At 35.6% G+C, this 20,703-nt stretch overlaps 1 protein-coding gene across 2 annotated transcripts in view; it reads right to left on the bottom strand.

The window, feature by feature from the left end:
* The window catches only part of RNF145 (ring finger protein 145), a 55,650-nt gene that overhangs the window by 12,604 nt on the left and 22,343 nt on the right, over positions 1–20,703 (bottom strand). For both annotated transcript variants that reach the window (XM_025867122.2, XM_025867121.2), the window contains 4 exons: positions 17,205–17,296; positions 8,122–8,357; positions 5,386–5,561; positions 1,822–1,962 (listed from right to left, as the gene is read on the bottom strand). In XM_025867122.2, the coding sequence (XP_025722907.1) occupies positions 1,822–1,962; positions 5,386–5,561; positions 8,122–8,357; positions 17,205–17,296 (645 nt within the window). The remainder of the gene's footprint in view (positions 1–1,821; positions 1,963–5,385; positions 5,562–8,121; positions 8,358–17,204; positions 17,297–20,703) is intronic.

Genomic DNA, 20,703 nt, shown 5'->3' with positions numbered 1-20,703 from the left:
ATTTACCCTATGGATGTACTACAAAAAATTTAAATGTAAAAGAAAATATAGTGAATAACAGAACATGTTATGTGATATCACAGGGATACAACTGGCAAAATTCAGACTCTGAAAAACTAAACAGGACTATCTCGTGTCTTCAACAAATAAAATGAAAGGGAAAAAATACAGACACAGCAGGGACCTAAATATTAAAAGAAACTTAAAAAATTAGTAACCAACTGCAATATGGGCCTTATTTGGATCTGAAGTTGAACAAACAAAATGTTAAAAACACAAAAAAGGGTTATATGAACACCAACTGGGAATTTTATGTCAAGGAATTCTTCTCACTGGGAATGAATGTACTATTGTAGTTATGCTTTTTCAAATGAGACAATGAGACTGAAATATTTATGGGTAAGATGGTATTATATCTGGGATTTGCACCAAACAAAGGCAGCTGGGGATTATGGAGGGGACAAAGTAAGTGGAGTAGATAGGGGCAAGCATGACGGAAGACTGGCTATACTACTGGAGATGGATGACAGGTATCTGGAGGTTCATTTTACTATTCTTTCAACTTTGTTAATTTAAAAGTTTTCTAATTAAGAGTTAAAAAAAAAGGAGACATATACAAAGGAACCATTTTTTAATAACAAAAAAAGAAAAAAAGAAATACATCCATATTTTGGAATACTATACCTTTATCAAAAAGAATGAGGATGTCTTTGTGTTGACATAAAAAAACATCTAAAACATATTTAAGTGAAAAACTTAAGTGCAGAACTGTGTATACTATGTGGAAATGAAACAAAAACAAAAGTAGCAAATATATATGTGTGTGTACTTTTCCCCATAAGAAATTTTAAAATAACCATTATAAACTGTTACCCTTCAGGGAGAGGAAATGGCAAGCAGGGGGAGGAAGAATTGTCACTTCTCATTTTGTATTTTCTGAATGGTGTGAATTATTTTTCTTTCTTGCCCTCCTCCCTCTTTTGCCATTATAAAGGCGTTAGCTGGGACTAGCAGGAAGATTATAAAGCATTTTTTTCTCTTCTGTCATAAAAAAATACTGTACACCCCCCAAAACATGTTTCCTCCAATTTACAAGATACTCACCATCTACTAATTCTGCAACATTCCATAAAGATTTAAAGACTTTAAGATTATATAAATTTATACAAATGAAACCATTAAAAATTCCTACATTAACAGAAATCGTGACAAGTTCTAGAAATAGGGTTTCCCAATATCTGATCTTAGTGATTTAATAACTAGATTAACTATTCTGCGTTCTCATTAATGCATTCTTTGAAACTTCAATCAGTATCCAAATTATGTCTACACACACAAAAAAATTTTTAAGTATCAAATATAGAAATTGGATTTTAACAGGTCTATACTTAAATTTCAAATGGGAAAAAGCAAGCTATCAAAAATCTCTTAGGGCACCTGGGTGGCTCAGTTGGTTAAGTGTCCAACTCCTGATTCCAGCTCATGACTCATGATCTCAGGGTTGTGAAACTGAGCCCCATGTCAGGCTCTGCACTGGGTGTGGAGCCTGTTTATGATTCTCTCTCTCCCTCTGCCCCTCCCCTGTGAAAAAATCTCTTAAATCTAGGAAAGTGTCCAATATATATTGATATGTACATACAGTAAAAACTCATCTTTTACATATGGAAATTCAGTTATATTTTAATAGTATTTTAAATCCAAATAGATGCAACCATTCAAAAAAAAAATCTCAAAATTCCATTTCCTCTGAAATTCATCATTACTTCTTCAAATTATATATAATATTTAAATGTCTAGAGGTAGCCATAGTCAAGAACTTACCGATTCATGGCAGGATCATTCATGAAAGCTCGATAACCCTGCAAGTAAAACTTGCAGAGCGTCAGAACACCCAAGGCAACAAAGGAAACCGTGAAGACCAAACCCAAAAGCGAATAAGGAGTGCTGCAGCATTCAGCAATACTAGAAAAAGGAGGGTGGGGAAATATTGACAGATAAAAATTTTCCATTTGAAAAAACCGTCTTAAGCCTTCAAATAACCACCAACCTTTATCTGATCCTCATCAATTAAAACACCCCAAACCAAAATTTGAGGTAAAAATCACCTAACCACTCCATTAATAATTTAAATCCATTCTTCTAGTATCCTAACCTACATTTTTTTAAAACTCTTTGGCAAATATTCAGTCCATAGCACCATATCTGAAATAGTCTTCTCTTTATCACCTTTCAAAAGCAGTAAGGGCTTCAATTGTCTTCAAACCCTAAGAGACATATAATTAACATGCTGATAATATTCAAAAAAGACTCATATAGTTGCCCATAGTACCTTCTGAAAAATGTTGGCTATTCAAATTGTGCTAATATGATTACCTGTCAAAACTCCTTATTTGACCAAACTGCTACCAGGGAAGGCCCATATTGACTTTGCAGCTCCCAACTCCTCTCAATACAACAGTATTTTCCATATTATTAATACTTTAAATTTTAATTTAATTTAGGTTTACATAATTGCATTTTTTTCTGGGTTATTTCAAAAGCATATCCAAGAATACAGCCTAAGACCATTTAAAAAATAATTTTATCATCAACTTTTAACATAAAAGTTTGCTATGAATACCACTTACAAGAACTGGAAGACCTTACACTAACTAAAGCTTGTAAATACTTTCACACTTTATGGAAATACATTCCATACTTTCAATGAACATATTAGAAACTAACTTATTAACAAGTATTTTACAAACATATGTAATATTATGTACTAATAGTTTGGATTTAACATTTATACAGCATTTAACAAATGTTCAGAGAAGTTTGAGAATTCCAGTTAAGAATTTCATTTGTATGTATGAGGAATTCATTCAGGCAAATCAATACCTATCCTTTACTATGTAGCTCTGTGCTTCTGCTACGTAGTTATCCTTCCTACACAATTAACTGCTCATAAGTTAAGTTTTTAAGTGAAAACATCTACTTTTCCATAGACCAATATACATTATGATGAGGAAAAAAATATGTGGTTTTCTTTTAGGAGTCAAGATATCTATGAGTCATGGTGGTTGATAGCTAAAAGAATGATTGTATGGCATTCTTAGAAATCTAATTTCTGAAATGTGACATTTTCTCAGAAATCCTTGTGCAGGATGTTTAAACAAATTGTCTAATAACTAAAAAGTAATAATCATGGCTAAAAATACACTAAAAATTTTACTACATTCTCATGGGAAAAGTCTGAAAATTTTACTGATGATCCATGCTATTTCTCTATTCTTGTCTTAATATTTAGAGAAATCTTTTATACCCAAGCAGTATGATTTAATTACATTTTCAAGAGGATATTTTCAAAAGAGAACATAAGAAAGCAAAAGGTTTCAACCTAACTTTGGAGAAGTGAAAGGATTTGGAAAACTTTATAAAACTTTTCTTCCTCTCTCTCTTCAGTGAGATGTTTTACTGATTTTCGTTTCTATTTCCTGGCTGCAAAAACAAAGTTTTTGTTTGTGTGTGCTTTTTTAGTTGGTTTGTCTAGTCAGAATATGCTGATAAACTTGCAATCTTCCTTTTGTAAATAAGTTGTTCTTTGGCAAGGTAAACACACCAATGTAACCTGGCACAAAGAAGCATCAAGGACAACGAACAATGCTTACAGAGATAGAAATTAACAGAAGAACCAATTAACTTCTTTGTTAAAAACCAAAGTTCAACATTCCTATATTTAGGAATGTACTCTATTCTACGTATAAAAAGGAATAGAGAGAAAAATCATTTTGTCAAGACACCTAAACCTCATCTAAAAGTTTCAGTATTACTTTCTTACTTTGTAAGTCAGTCCAAACTCATTCATGGCTTACTGATTTGTTAAGCCTATTACACTGTGCTACATTTGATCTGATTGTGCTTTTTAATGGCTAATAATATGGTTTAAAACATGACCAATCCCAGTCTCACACTTAGGTTATTATCCTAACCAAAGGATTCTATTTCTCTTTCTCTTTAAATTGAATTACTTTTTGGATCATTTTAAAATTCTTCATAAAACTTCCATAATATTTACATTAAAAAACAATAGCAGGGGTGCCTGGGTGGTTCAGTCATTAAGCGTCTGCCTTCAGCTCAGGTCATGATCCCAGGGTCTTGCTCTGCAGGAAGCCTGCTTCTCCCTCTCCCACTCCCCCTGCTTGTGGTTCCCTCTCTCACTGTTTCTCCCTCTGTCAAATAAATAAAATCTTAAAAAAAATAAAAAATAAACAATAGCAGTGAAACTTCATTAATAATGAACTATTAAAATATATTTGGTATCAATTTATTGCATGCTTATAGAAGCTACTTATCAACTAAAAGTGTTATTTTTAGAAAGTATAAAATAAGTTTATTCTGCTTATTTACTAAAATAGGTACTGTCCTATGACATTTTTATTGATATTTAACACTGTGTTAACATTTTCCCTGCACCCCTTACTGCACAGTGCTCCATCACTTGGTTGGCTGAGAAACAATGGCTCTATTAACTGAAACTCAACACTTTTGTCTGCCTATATGTACTCTCCCGAAGGACAGAGTTTCATTCTTGCCTGTATGTGCCAGGGAATGAAGATACATAGCCATGTGCTAGGTTCTGAGGGCTTGAGATTCAAACTCAAGAGTGGAAAAATGACAAATGTGGATGTAGCTCACAACAAAGATAACTTTAGTAGAAAAAGGACTCCGATGACTTAAGACTATTTTTTTAAAAAACTAAATCTTAAAAACCAAGTCTTAGAATTCCTTTGGGGCAAACAGCAAAGCATTACGATATACTCACTTCTCCAATTATTTGACTGTATCTGAATAATGAAGCAAAACATTAAAAATAACAGGGCGTTAGTTGCAAGAGTAAGGTTTGAACTCAGATGGGCTCTGACATCAGCATGGCTTCTTTCAACGGTGTCACCTGGGGCAAGGTACTCTCAGTACAGTCTCCTCAGCTATTAAAAAATGGTAAATGATAATAAAGGCACCTATCTCTCAGGGCTGCTGTCAAGACTAAATGTGAAGAAAAGTGTTTAGGAATGTGGTGGCACATATTAAATACTTAGTAATTGATAATTATTTTTAGTAACATGTTTTATTTACCCAACCAATAGTTTAACTTGAAATTAAAAAAATATTTTTAAAATTTGCTATGTACCTTTCCACAAATCATTTGCTACAGCCAAATATACCATTATTACCTTAGCACCTCCCTGCACTGCCAGACCTAGGCATCCACCAAATGAAAATCCTATCTTAATTAAATATGGGGTACACTCTAATGTAACTGGAAATTTGCAAAACTTGCTATTCCTAGATCAAAGTCTTCTCTTCCTAAGATTATGTACAGTATCATATGTTCTTATTAATTACCTTGTCAGGAAAAGGAAAAGAAGCCTCTCACGTGATGCAGGCTGATCTCGAGTACTGAAATAGGAGTAAATCTGAAGAGCAAATAAGACGAGCCAGAAAACCATGAAAAGTACAGGGACTACGAGTTGATTCCAAAGGGACATTCCCAAGGCTAGAAGGCCATATACCTCTACTACCTGAATAAGAAAATGAGACAGGAAAACATCTTGTATCACTTCAATAAACACTTTTAAACACAAAAGAGTTCAAAGTACTTAAAAAGAGAAAAATTAAATTGCTTTTCTTTCACTATAAGATTGTTCCAACTAAATTCCTTTAAAGTTAGCTCTGTATATACAGTTAGTATGTTTTCTAAAATTATCTGATTTTGCATTACTATTAACACTTGACACACATTCATCAAATGACAACCTTTATAAACTGCCCTTACAGTTCAGAGTAAAGTCTCTTTCAGAGTAAAACTACATCAAAGGTAGGATGAGCAGACTTTGTAAACTTACTCAAGTCTAAATCAAAATGATCAGGACTACCATAAATGATGCAATAGTGCGTGAATGGCTAGAAAAAGGGGCAATGTAAAAGGAAGAATTTTTCCGGTTTTATTCAGGAAATGTCATAGGGGAGAAACAGTTTGACAAAAGACAGAATAAACACTGGAGTTTACTCTATTGGAGAGCAAAGACAGTTAGTAAGTCTTTTCCCCCAGACAGATCAATTCCCCTTGCTCCTCCTGTGTATTTATCAAACAACATTTCTCAATTGACTTGATTTGCCTAGTGCATTAACACCAGGAAAAAAGGTACAACTAAAAAAAGTTTATTAATCTACTACCCAGTAAATTAGCTTTCCAGTTTGTAAAACAATCTCTATGAGACTCGTTAGGAGGAATCAATTCTCATAATCTGACTCAGCCTAAGAGCATACATGTAACCAAGTTTCTGGAGTTACTATGCCAAGGACCAGACTCTGGTAACACAACAGGGTTCTGCAAGGCAGGCTACAAACTCTAATCTACATAGCCAAATGGTCTTGCTGGAACTCTCAATGTGATACCAGAATGTTTCAATAAAATTCAAAAATCTTAAATTAAAATACACTGACTTCAAGTTTTTCTGATTTCTAATTAACACCTATCTCTAGGTAGACCTAGATCTTTTAAGTATTAAATTAAAATGCAATGACTTGCAGATTATTCTAAATTTAAATTTTTTCTGTAAATCAAATGCTTTCTCTAAAATCCAATCAAGATTACCTTCTATTTTTCCCCTACTAGAAAATATTTAAAGAAAAAGCAAGTTGTCCAACTAGCTGCAAAGTTATTATTAGCAGCAAACTGATCATTGAGAGGTAGAGAGTAATTTTCCTCCTTTCCATTCAAAGAACAGATAACTCAAAAGCCTGAGAGTTTCCATTTCTTACCTATCCAATTCTTTCCAGGTTGTGGATTTCATAACCTAGAATTTATTTTCAACTACGACATCTAGTGATGCATGAATCTTAAGGCAACCAAGAAGGTAAACATGACACTGAAAAATGAGGGCTCTGTCCTTAACAGTCCCCATTAAATAAACAGTAAACAATTAATGTTTACTAATTGTCTTGTTTCCCACAAACTAGGGTAGCTCCACAAGACTGAATTCAAAGAAAAAATACATATTTTAGTCATTCTTATTCTGAATACAACTATAACCCTTCCTCATGAAATAGCTCTTCGTTGAGTATGAAAATAACTTCCTCTTCTCTGAAAGACCTACTTTCAGGAAAATTGCCCAAGTTAATCATTACATAAGATGAACAAAGAAGAAGGCAGAATCAACCTAAAGCCAAGAGTTTAGGGAAATTTTTCTGGGAAATCTGCCCCTGGGGCCACAACAACAACAAAAAAACCCACTTCACTTAGCAGTTTCAGTTTAGTCAATCTGAGAGCCTCCTGTACCTTAAGGTCATATACACACAGTCAAAAGGTAGAAATGAATGTGCATTTTAGCACTCTCTTTTTATATCAATGTCAGTTTTTATATGTTTTATATACTGAAATTATCAAACAAGTCAAATGGAAATATTTAAATATCTATTGTTTCTATCTGGGAAATAATCTGTTTACTTTTTTTTTAGCAAAGGCTAAAAAAAGTAGGATAGGCAGAAGCATGTCATGTTGGCAAAATCAGTATATCTTAAACAAAATCCATCATATGAATGCCCAGAACTACTTCTCAGTTTACATAAGCTGGCAAATACAAGGAAAAAAACTGTAGTCACAGGAGGACTTTAATCAGAAGAAAAATCCAGATTTTACCTCTACGTTTTCAATTCTGTATTATTTTTGTCTTCATTATAATAGTTAACACATACTCAATACTTCTGCCACACTGAACTCATTTAAATCTCACAGCAACCCTACAAGTTAAGTACAACTGTTACTCTTAGCTCCATTTTACCGATAAGCCAACTTAAGTAACTACCCACCAACCCCAGGTTACACAGCTAGTCAACAGCAGAGCCAGAGTAAAAACCCAGACACTCTGCTTCCCCAGAATCACTTCAGTTCACTGCCTCCCTGCAGAACAATTCATCAAAAAGAATCGCAGATGCTCCTAATTAGGTTGAAAATAGTTGCTACTTAGAAACTGTCCAACAGAATGTTACCATGATCACAACTATGAAGTGAACTAAATCTTTAGTAGAACTAATTTTTATGTAGAATTTTATCTACCTGTGTGTGGTTGTCAGTCTTACCTGAACCAATTCTCTGTATGCAGACTTAGCAAGGTTATAAGGTACTAAAAGATTAGACCCAAGAAAGTAGAGAACTTCCAATCCAGTAAAAATCATAGCAAATTTGTTGATGATAACAATTGTCTCCAGAGGGACAAGGCAGAGTCGTGCTAGCAAGGGAAGCATGTGAGCTGAAAAGAGCCAAATCTGCTTCGTTTTCATGACACAGGAACATAAAGTACACACCACCAACTGACCTAAAATGGGGAGGAGAACGCATTTAAGATTTGGTATCCACAAAATAAAAACAAAAGACACTGCCAATAAAGATGACACAGCTTTTGAAGAAGTCTAATTAAGATCTCTTAGATAATAATTTAAATCAAATTTTTACCTCATCTAACCATAATTACATATTCACATGTTCTGTCAATTTTGAGCACCAGTTTCCTAGGTACTAATCTGAAAAAAAGCAGCACAAATATCCACTGGTCTTCATCACATTTTGGATGGCATATATAATACAGAAAAAGGTTTTTTTTATGTCTAATTCAATATTATAGTTATTCAATTACTACTGTTTATATATAGCTCTTTTTACAAAGGTCCTCAATATTTAACTGTTCTGGTCTATAGGTGATAGCATAAAATTCCAGAGATACAGTTAATTCTCTAAGATCATGCTGCAACAAAATTCATTCTGAGATTTTCAAGCTTTAATTGCTTTTACAGGACGATGCAAGCCTTCTTTCCAAATGACTCAATAGTGAAAGTTAACACTAAAAAATTTAAGTAACAAATTCTTCCCAGAGGATTATGTATGATCATTACAGAAAAGTTAGAAAATACAGAGAAATAAAAAGGGGGGAAAAGTTCAATCTCTTATAATCCTATCACACCAAGACAGCCTGTTAATAATACCTTTGGTCCATTAGACGAAGCACTGCATAGAGAGCATTGTATCTAAAACCTAGTTAAGTGCTCAATAAAAATTAGGTATTCAGGGGCACCTGGATGGCACAGATGGTTGAATGTCTGACTCTTGGTTTCAGATCAGGTGATGATCTCAGGGTTGTGAGATCGAGCCCCCGGAATCTGGCTCCGTGCTCAGTGCAGAGTTGGCTTGAAACTGGCTCTCCCTCTCCCTCTGCCCTTCCCGCTCATGTAAGTTTGCTTGCTCTCTCAAACAACTAAATAAATCTTTTTTAAAAATTAGGTACTCATCATAACAATAAAAAAATTTAAAAAAAAATTAGGTACTCACACCATTACCCTTTTGAGATTTATTCTATGCATGTGAATATACACAAGTGTTTTCTATTCAGATTTATTCTATGCATGTGAATATACACAAATGTTTTCTAGATTATAGGGTACATACTATTTCACAGTGTTTTTCAGTTAATACATATAATGCATGTGTCTCTCTCTATGCCAGAAGGTACATATACATGGTTGCTTTTAGCTGTATGGGATATTACACTGAATGCATATGACAGAGTGCTAACGTATGGCTGTTTTCAAATAGTGCATAATTATAAAATGTTTTGTTATGAATAAGCCTATACGTGTATGACATCCTTGTATAATCTACCTGGAGCATATTTCCCAATATCTTCTTAGACTAAATTCCTAAAAGTGGAATTACCGGTCAAAGAAATATTTCAGGCTTTTGACACATACCATCAGATTGCTCTATAGAAACAAAACACCCAGTGTACATGGTGCCCATTTTCCCACTGACTTGCCAGCTTTAAAAATAATTTAAGGAAGGGTTGGGCAAGGAGTATTTCTTAAGCTTTTTAAAAGTTGCATTTGTTGATTACCAATTACAAATAAGTATACAAAAATAATTTGTAATTATTTGGTGAAATGCTTCTTCACATTCTTTGACCATTTCTATTGGAGAATGTAGCCTTCTGGAATTCTTTGATCAAGATATTAATTTCCTTTGTCTTACGACTATATTTCCCAATGTGTCATTTGAATGTTTTAATAATATTTTTCTGTTATAGTACAAGATATTTTACTATAAATGGTCAAACCTATCAATCTTTTCTTTGATGATTTCTACCTTTGGTGTCATGGTTAAATCACATGGGTTGCCCTACTAAAGATTATACAAGTAATCACCTACATTTTCTCTGAGTATTCTTTAATGTATTAAATTAATACATTTGAGGGGCGCCTGGGTGGTTCAGTAGGTTAAGCATCCGATTCTTGATTTTGGCTCAAGTCATGCATGATCTTGGTGTCATCGGATCGAGCCTGGCATCAGGCTCTGTGCTCAGCATGGAGTCTGCTTAAGATTCTCTCTTTCCCTCTTCCCTCTGCCCCTCCCCTCATTCACGCTCTCTTTCTAAATAAAATCTTTAAAAAAAATTAACACACTTGGAATTTATTTTAGAATAAGGTAAGAAGTAATGATCTAAGTTTGTTTTTCCAGATGTTTAGTCAGCTGTCTCCAAACTAGTGATTAGAATCATCCATTTCCCTTCTCATTACTTTGAAATGCCAGTCTACTATACTTTAACATTTTTTGTATATTTGTGTCTACGTCAGAACTTGCTATTCTTTTTTTTTTTTTTTTTTTTTTGATTTTTTTTTTATATTTTTGTGTCAGAGAGAGCACCATCTGGGTTTTTTTTTTTTTTTTTTTTTAAGATTTTGTTTATATATTTGAGAGACAGAGAGAGCACCAGCAGGGAGAGGAGTTGCGGGAGAGGGACAAGCAGACTCCCTGCCGAGAAGGGAGCCCAACATGGGGCTCGATCCCAGGACCCTGAGATCATGACCTGAGCCAAAGTCAGATGCTCAACCAAATGAGCCACCCAGATGCCCCCTTGCTATTCTTTTTTTTTAAATTTTTTGTTATGTTAATCACCATATATTACATCATTTGTTTTGGTGTAGTGTTCCATGATTCATTGTTTGTGCATAACACCCAGGGCTCCATGCAGAATGTGCCCTCTTTAATACCCATCACCAGGCTAACCCATCCCCCTACCCTCCTCCCCTCTAGAAACCTCAGTTTGTTTTTCAGAGTCCATCATCTCTCCTGGTTCGTCTCCCCCTCTGACTTACTCCCCTTCATTCTTCCTCTCCTGCTATCTTCTTCTTTTTCTTTTTTCTTAAAATATGTTGCGTTATTTGTTTCAGAAGTACAGATCTGTGATTCAACAGTCTTACACAATTCACAGCGCTCACCGTAGCACATACCCTCCCCAATGTCTATCACCCAGCCACCCCATCCCTCCCACACCCGACCACTCCAGCAACCCTGTTTGTTCCTGAGATTAAGAATTCCTCATATCAGTGAGGTCATATGATACATGTCTTTCTCTGATTGACTTATTTCGCTCAGCATAACACTCTCCAGTTCCAACCACGTCGTTGCAAATGGCAAGATCTCATTCCTTTTGATGGCTGCATAATATTCCATTGTGTATATATACCACATCTTCTTTATCCATTCATCTGTCGATGGACATCTTGGCTCTTTCCACAGTTTGGCTATTGTGGACATTGCCGCTATAAACATTGGGGTGCACGTACCCCTTCGGGTCCCTACATTTGTATCTTTGGGGTAAATACCCAGTAGTGCAATTGCTGGATCGAATGGTAGCTCTAATTTCAACTGTTTGAGGAACCTCCATACTGTTTTCCAGAGGGGTTGCACCAGCTTGCATTCCCACCAACAGTGTAGGAGGGTTCCCCTTTCTCCACATCCCCGCCAACATCTGTCGTTCCCTGACTTGTTAATTTTAGCCATTCTGACGGGTGTGAGGTGTTATCTCATTGAGGTTTTGATTTGGATTTCCCTGATGCCGAGCGATGTTGAGCACTTTTTCATGTGCCTACTGGCCATTTGGATGTCTTCTTTGGAAAAATGTCTGTTCATGTCTTCTGCCCATTTCTTGATTGGATCATTTGTTCTTTGGGTGTTGAGTTTGATAAGTTCTTCATAGATTTTGGATACTAGCCCTTTATCTGATATGTCATTTGCAAATATCTTCTCCCATTCTGTCGGTTGTCTTTCGGTTTTGTGGACTGTTTCTTTTGCTGTGCAAAAGCTTTTTATCTTGATGAAATCCCAATAGTTCATTTTTGCCCTGGTTTCCCATGCCTTTGGTGATGTTTCTAGGAAGAAGTTGCTGCGGCTGAGGTCGAAGAGGTTGCTACCTGTGTTCTCCTTTAGGATTTTGATGGACTCCTGTCTCACGTTTAGGTCTTTCAACCATTTGGAGTCTATTTTTGTGTGTGGTGTAAGGAAATGGTCCAGTTTCATTCTTCTGCATGTGGCTGTCCAATTTTCCCAACACCATTTGTTGAAGACCCCCTTGCTATTCTTTCTCAATGATCTACTCTGATGACAGTACTACACTGTTCCATTTCACTGACTAAACACGCCTCCATAAATCCCTTTAAAATTTCTTAAAAATTCTTTAACATGTTATCTATCAGATTAACTTAAGAATCATTTAAGTCAAATTCTCTTCCTTCTTGCCAATGAAAAGCAAAACAATACTTTGAGATTTTAGTTGTGTTCAGTCTATATTACTATTAAAAGACTACAAAAATGGCATCCATTTTTACACAAAGCTCAACATTGATTAACAATCTACCATGTTGTAACACGTATCTTCTCCCACAAAGAATTTTAGCCTTTAACGAACTGATATCTAAATAATGTGAAAAATATTCATAAAGGCATAAAAGGAAGAAAACCCAAAATACTACAAACAAACAAACAAACAAACAACAAAACCCAGAGGAGAGGCCACCAAGTGAGTTATGAAAACATTTTAAAGGACAAAGAATGAAGAGATAGGAGGCAACTAACTTAGCCAAACCACTACTCTTTCCCAGACCCTAGAAGGAAGACCAGAGTTTGTTCTCTGGAAAGACCAAAACAGGCTCCTGGACACCACAGCAGAGGTGAGATGCCCAAATGAAAAGAGGGGATTAACCCAAAAGTCTGCATCCTGAGAGATAAGAGCTCTCTAAGTATCCAAGCACTGCTGCCATGTTTCTTGTCACCCATTCTAGTCACTGACAACAGCCTCCCCTACAGGGGACAGAAAGATTCCTCTTTGGGGAAAATGACCAAGTCCAAGTGAAAAGACATACAAATACTCAAAACCAGCCAACCCCACATGAACATCAACTGTGAAACATACCAGTTGGTAAACCCTAAAAAGAGATTCCAATCAACAACTTAACTTACTTTAATACAAATCATCAGCCAAGGACTCCCAGATATTTAAGTAAAACTTATGGTTTAATCAGCCTCAGATGAGGCCTAGGCATCAGTATTTATAAGTCCTTGTTCAATATAACCAGGTGTTTGAAATCCAGGTTTGAGAAACACTACTATCCCATGACAGACAAAGACCAAAACAAACAGAAAAAAGATTTCAGGGGAAATGGATAATTCAAGGAACAAAAGAAAGCTTCAAAGAGATAAATGATATATCTAAGAAATAAAAATACTGTCATAGTAAAAAGAAGCATTCAATGAAAACAAGTTCCTTGATATTAAAAATATAAAACAAAAAAGGTACAATAAAAGGGTTGGAAGATAAAGTTGGGAAATCCAGAAAGTAAAACGAGAGGAGGGGGGAAGGAAAACAGAACAGTAAGAAGTTAGGGGGTCAATGTAGGAGGAACATTATCCAATTGACAGGATTTCCAGAGAAGGACAAAAGAGAAAATAGCAGGGAAGATATTATGGTGACTAGAAGGGAAAAAGGCCTCTGGGGAATTGATACAGGAGTGTGGAGAGGAGTGGTGCAGGTGAGAGCCAATTTTCATCATAAAATTGTGGTAGGTCTTGGCTTTTAAAAATAAGTGTATTTCTTTGATTAAAAAATTAGCAAAAACTCTAAAAGAAAGTACTTGGGAGGAAACGCTTTAATACTAGGAATGATTAGGAATTTTCATTCTGGCATATCTTACTTCTTTCACTGTACTCATAGTTGTGATATTGAAATTTCCTTGTTCAGCATGATGTAAACTTCCTCTACACTCCGAAAATTCCCCTAAGTCTATTCAGTGCTCAACTGAACATTGTGAACAACAGTGCTCCCCAGCACATTCAGTGCTCAACTCTGGGGTTACAGGCTTCATTTATCTTCTTTCATAGAAGAATATAACTCATAGGCTATGGCTCTCTTTAAGAGAAGACCACTTCTCCTATTTAGGTGAAAAAAGGAGTGGAAATCTTTCCTGAAGCAACAGAAGAACTGGAAGTTGTTTAAGTTGATGTGCCTATTCAATTAGTAATTCCGAATAAATCAAAATCACAAAGTAATCTCTGGATGTCAGGATTCCACTATTAGAAATAGCTCCAAGAAGTTTGCAACTCTAAGAAATGATGGCATATCAATATTACTCAGTTTTTCATTAAAAGTTCATTAATGAAATGGAAGAAAATGAGTAGAAAGTACTTCAAAATCCAAATTGGAAGAAGACATAGTATGTAATAGTTTATGGATTTTATTTCCAATTAATTGAATCTTAGTTTAGTAAAAAGAGTATCATAGCCACTGATAGGAAAATTTAAGGAAATGTTTCAAATTCATACTATATTGCATCCATCACAGAATAAAAAATAATACTTGACAAGCTTTCTAACCTAGCAAATACAGTTGACATCTAAACAGTGCATGGATTAGGGGTGCCAACACCCTGCATAACTTTTGGCTCCCCAAAAACTTAACTGCTAACAGCCTATTATTGACTGGAATTCTTACCAACATTAATACACATTTTGTATTTTATATGTAATACATACTGTATTCTTACAGTAATGTAAGCCAAGGAAAAGAAAACATTATTAAGAAAATCATAAGGAAAAGCAAATACATTTACAGTACTGGATTTTAAGTGGACCCATGCAGTTCAAACCTGTGTTGTTAAAGGGTCAGCTATATTTTCTTTTTTTTTTTTTTTAAGATTTTATTTATTTGACAGAGAGAGAGACAGCACAAGCACGCAGAGTGAGAGGGAGAAGTAGGCTTCCCGCTCAGCAAGGAGCCCAATGTGGGGCTCGATCCCAGGACTCTGGGATCACGACCTAAGCCAAAGGCAGACATTTAACCGTCTGAGCCACCCAGGCGCCCTAGGGTCAGCTGTATTTTCACACTTGAATGTTACCACTATTGAATACACCAACTCCTAGGATATAGTCATAAAGGAACATTATTTTTTTTCTCCTATTGTCTTTTAAAATCCACTCTGTGAAGACTAGTGTTCTCCTGCTCCTAAGGCAAGTCCTACAACTTTTCTAATCTAGCTGAGGTTACACAGTCTCAACTGAACAATAACCAACACTCTGAAACTGATTAAAAGTTGAGGCTTTTCCCTTACTCTAGCTCAGGCCTCCTACAGGACTACAGATTGAAAACCCACAATTGTGAGAGAGGTGGAAAGGTTATGGCAGGCTTCATCTTCTTTCTCTGACAGCACCATTGCCCGCTCTTCCTGACTTATTCAGGGTTGAAGCATGTAGGGAAGAAGGAGAGAGAGGGAAGGAGGGATTTCTTACCTGACTATGCTCTTACAATGATAGGGTGTGGGTGCACCTGAAACTGGGGCATAAAAAAATCCCCTTGGGGTGCCTGGGTGGCTCAGTCGGTTAAGCATCTGACTCCTGATTTCCACTTAGGTCATGATCTCAGGGTCATGAGATCGAGAGCCCTGCACTGGGCTCTGCGCTAGTAATGGAACTCGCTTAAGATTAAGATTCTCTCTCCCTCTGTCCCTCCACCCCTCATCCCTGTACGTACCACTCCCCCTTAAAAAAAAGTGTTGTTTTTGTTTTTGTTTTTTTTTAAACTCATTGCCTCTCTCTTGTGCATTTTTATGGGTTCTTCTGAAATTGTTCCATCAATATGGCTCTCCCACCCTTAGTGCTTGTTATATACTCTGCTCTGGCTGTTTCCGGTTCTTTGCTTAACTCCTGGAAATTCAATCCCCATTGGAGCCTTCTTATCCTTCTAAAGGCCCTCGTAGAAGGACCTAAAAATATCCCATAGACTCTTGGGGCCCTTGTCTAGTTCATAGGAAACTAATACCCTTTGCCTACATAGATTAGAAGATACAAGAGAACTCCACAAGACATTTTCACTATGTCCATAGTCAGAAAACTCAACAGCCAGCCAGCCCACTGTTGGCCCTGATAGCATATTAGAATTATAATATGAGCCACATTTGTAATTTTTAACCTTCTGGTAGCCTCATTTTAAAAAGTAAAACAACAACCAAAAAAACAGGTGGAATTAATTAACAATATATTTTATTCAAACTAATACACACCAAATATGATCATATAAACATTCAATCTACATTAAAAAATTAACAAGACACTTTGCATCCTTTTTTATACTAAGTCTTAGAAATTGGGTGTTTAGACTTACTGCATAACTTAATTTGGATTAGCCACATTTCAAGTGCTCAATGGCTACATGCGGCTAATTTTAGATGGTGCAGCTTCAGATTTTGCAGGCGTGGGTCAGACACCAGTTCACAGTATCCCTCCTAAGCCACAGAAGACATGTGACTCTCCAAATGGTCTACTGCTGAATTCTCTACATGTAAACGGTCGGGGAGGTATTTCAGAGAAAAGAGCTCTCTACAGAAATCCTCCTTCTCCAACATTCAACCTTTTATCACCCTCTATATGGGTGAGTTTGAGTGTCACAAAATAGGTTTTCTCTCACCTCCTTTTTTGCAATTCTGTCATGGTAGGTAGGGTCTGATATGTCACTTGGAACTCTATCTACATTGTTTTGGGGTCTTAGCCAACACTCCTATTTTTAACATTCTGCTACCTAAATATTTCAATCATGTCTCAAGTGATGTTTCTGGCAATTTATTTTTGACTATAGTGATGACTTTTAATAACAATAAATAACTTAAAAACATTACATATTTAATTTTAATCTTACAAAGTAATAACTAGCTTTATTAACCTTCCAAATAGTTAAAATATCATTAAAAACCCCAAGCAACTATAGGCTATGTATGATTTTAAGCATGTAAAGAAGACAGTAAAACTGATTGATCCTCACCTACACTTTTAATTCTTTTATAATACTTACCTATTAAGGCTGTGGTAAACCGATTCATGGAGAGAGGTTCTAAATACATTGGTCCTTCATAGGCTGACTCCAGTTCACTCCTGACATAGTCCCTAAATAAGTAAAATGGTAAAAATGTATTAGATACATTCCAAGCACATACAGAAAAGAAAAACAGCTAAAGCACAGTATTCTTATAAAAAGCGTATTATGTTAATAACATCTCTCTCCATATGTATACTAAGAAAAAGTTTAGGTATAAATAATTATGTAGGGATGGACTTCATTTCCTTCTTCTATGCACTGGATCAGAATTTACCAAAAGTGAATTTTACTATGTAGAAAAGACAGCCAAAGCTCTACTTTATGGGATTTTCTTTCTTCCCAAGTCCTATTAAATAACTATTCCCAGTAAAAAAAACCAGTTGAGACACCATCCCTCAACCCTACTACTTAACTGATAATATCCAATAATATTACATCAAATTTCCCCTCCTGTGGCTCTCTTCCACCATCTCACCTATCTTACTTTCCCCAAAGTTTTATCCCCAATTGTACTTAGTTACAAGTAGATCACAAACTAGTTAGAAAACTGGCTCACAGAACAATCCTTAAAAACTGTCACTTTTGACTCTATCAAGAATCTATAATTAGGGTTATAATACGTAAGTAGGCTACAGGTTTATTTTGAAACAAATTTTAAATCACATCAAATATTCCTTTTAAAATTTAATTCATTTAACATGTGAGTACTGAGAAATAACGAGATTTAAGTAGGAAAGAACCTTTACAAACTGAGAAAACAGAACTTTCAGTGCACATCCAGGAGCACAGGAAGGGAAAATTTAATTTACTATCAGTAAGCTTAGTAGTAGCACTAGAAGACTATGGTCTTAAGTTCTCTGGACATCAGATAGAGAAATTTGTGTAAAAAAAATTCTCCTTTTCTTCAATTATTGAATGCTTTATTCACTGCATTTAAAACAGTCTGAATGTTTCCAGTATTTCTCAACAAGCCCAAGGCTGTATTTACTTTTTCCATGAAATTACTTCCTATTAGGCAATCAAGTTGAAATCCTTTAGTGTAGCACAGCCAAATAAGAAATGACCCTTACATAACCCGCAAGGAGAGTACTGCCAAAAAAACCAAAATTAAAAAGTAAAATATATTTTATGAATGGAAGCAGTTTGGGGGACAATTATAAAAATCAATAATGGGCCTAGATTCATAGGTGATTTAGCAATTCTCCTCTATCATTCTATGATGACTATTTCTAGCAAATAATATACTAATAGTCTCTTTTTACTCAAATTCTCAAGGGAATGATTTTAATGCAGTGGTGGTCAACCAGGGGTGACTGGTGGTGATTTTGACCCTGACAGACATTTTGCAATGTCTGGAGACATTTTTAGTTGTCACAATTTAGAAGGGTTAGGGCTGCTATGAGCACCTAGATCAAGATGCTGCCACAACATTCTACAAGTGCATAGGACAGCCCCCACAACAAAGGACTACCCAGTCCAGAGGTCAGTGGTCAAAACCCTGTGAGAGGCATAAATGTTATACATGCAAATTACATATACATATCTGATTTATAACCATCAATGTACAATTATCATATTTTATAAAGTTTTAGGGCAGAAAACTGAAGAATTAAGAGAATTATGAAATTTAAAATAAAATACACATATAAATACCACTTAACATTTAGTCTTTGAAAATACTATTAGAGAAAAAAATTTATATTTGTAAGAAGTCTAACCCGAGTCTTAGGCCTCTAAAGCCAAATAATTTCTTTGTGGCCACAGCAGATCCCTCTCCAATAGGTCCATTACAAAAGAGGGAAAACCCACAAAGACAAATAGATTGATGCTTGCCAGGGGGCTGGGGTGTAGGAAAATGGATTTTACCATAGGGATGAAAATGTTCTAGAATTAGATAATGGTGATGGCTGCACAACATTATAAATTTAATATATGCCAATGAATTGTTCACTTTAAAGGTTAATTTTATGTGAATTCAATAAAAAGGGAATAGGGCTATCTACAAGAGCACTATCCCCGGGGAAGAGCCAAAAGTTGCTCCCAAAGGGCTCAGTCCCCAGGAGATCTCTCAAGGTGGGGGGGGGGGGGGGGGGGGGATTGCAAAGCTGGGTTCCCTGACATGTTTTCTCTCCCTTGTTTGCTTTTGTCATTGTATTACTGATGTTTTATATATAACTCAGCAAACCCACTATTCTAGAATTTCTTATTGCTGAAATATTTGTTAATTGTTTTGTATTATTTCCTGGCTAGGAATTTTAGTTTATAATTTAGTTTATCTTTTTTTACAGCTTCTTTGCCTTTTAAGAATTCTAACTTCATGTAACGAAATTTGTAAGGAAAATTAACATTCTCTATACTTTTTCTTTTAACCTCAAAAAGAATTTACCATATACATAATATGTTGCTAGCACACTGCTACACTATGGGAATACTACAACAGGCAAGAAAGACACAATCCTGTTAGCATGGAGCTTAACAAACCAGGAGGAAAAACAAAATTAAACAAATTACTTAATCTAATAATTAATTACAATTGTGATAAATGCTATAAAAACAGAGAATGATTTTCTTTTTAGTTCCTTTTCAGTCTCCATATTTCATGACTTTGTGATATGACAAGATTACAGGACACTAAGGGGGATCTGCCTTCCAGAAGAACAATCAACCTTTAGGCCCTAATGACAACACTATGGTGTTAAACAGCTTCCTCCCACTAGCTCTCTATGCTGCTCTCCTCTAGGACCCTAAGAATAGCTCTCCTCAATGCTGCAACCTCCCCCATTAAGGTGCGACCTAAGCCACTGAACCAATCATCCTACCACAGAAATTAACACCTTCTCTAGGCAACTTAGCACCTTTCTCCTTTGTTCAACTCCTATCGATCAAGACAGTCCTTCAGAATTTTCCCTGTTTGGCTGACTCACCAGTAAGCGTCACCTCCGTAAAGACAGCCAGGCCCAGAAAGCCTGTAGTCCCTCTTTGGGCCAGCTGAGCTTAGTGCCAGAGCCAGAGCAGTGGCTTCAGTGAGGGCTAAACTACTGGTCTCACCAAGTAGCCACTAATGAGCTGTCCCTTCTGAAAGAAAAATCTGGACACTGCATCCCAAACTAAACAGAACTATAATAGGGATCAATGTTTGAACAAAGATCTCTATATCTAAGTTATGAACAACTTCATGGCATCCCATGATGACAATGAAAACTTGATTACTCAAGTCTCTCAACAGAGTGGGTCATTCACAATGTAAATAAACAAGACAGTAAGCCAAATAAGAAGGATCCAGAGTAGGAATTATGCAAAATTCCTTGAGTTATTTTAGGCCAAAAATTAATCTGATTCAAGAGCCATGAAATTCTAATTTTTAACAAAATTTAATAACTATTTTAAGACAGAATCAGATGAAATGTTCAAAAGCAGTATTTGATTTTTCAATTTAGAAGATTTTTTTTTAAAGTTGTTTAAAAGCTTTTATTTA

Source organism: Callorhinus ursinus, unplaced genomic scaffold (assembly GCF_003265705.2).
Source record: "Callorhinus ursinus isolate GAN/ISIS: 27379988/994484 unplaced genomic scaffold, GSC_fseal_2.0 scaffold3, whole genome shotgun sequence".
NCBI lineage: Eukaryota > Metazoa > Chordata > Mammalia > Carnivora > Otariidae > Callorhinus > Callorhinus ursinus.
This window is presented reverse-complemented; position numbering and strand designations above follow the sequence as displayed.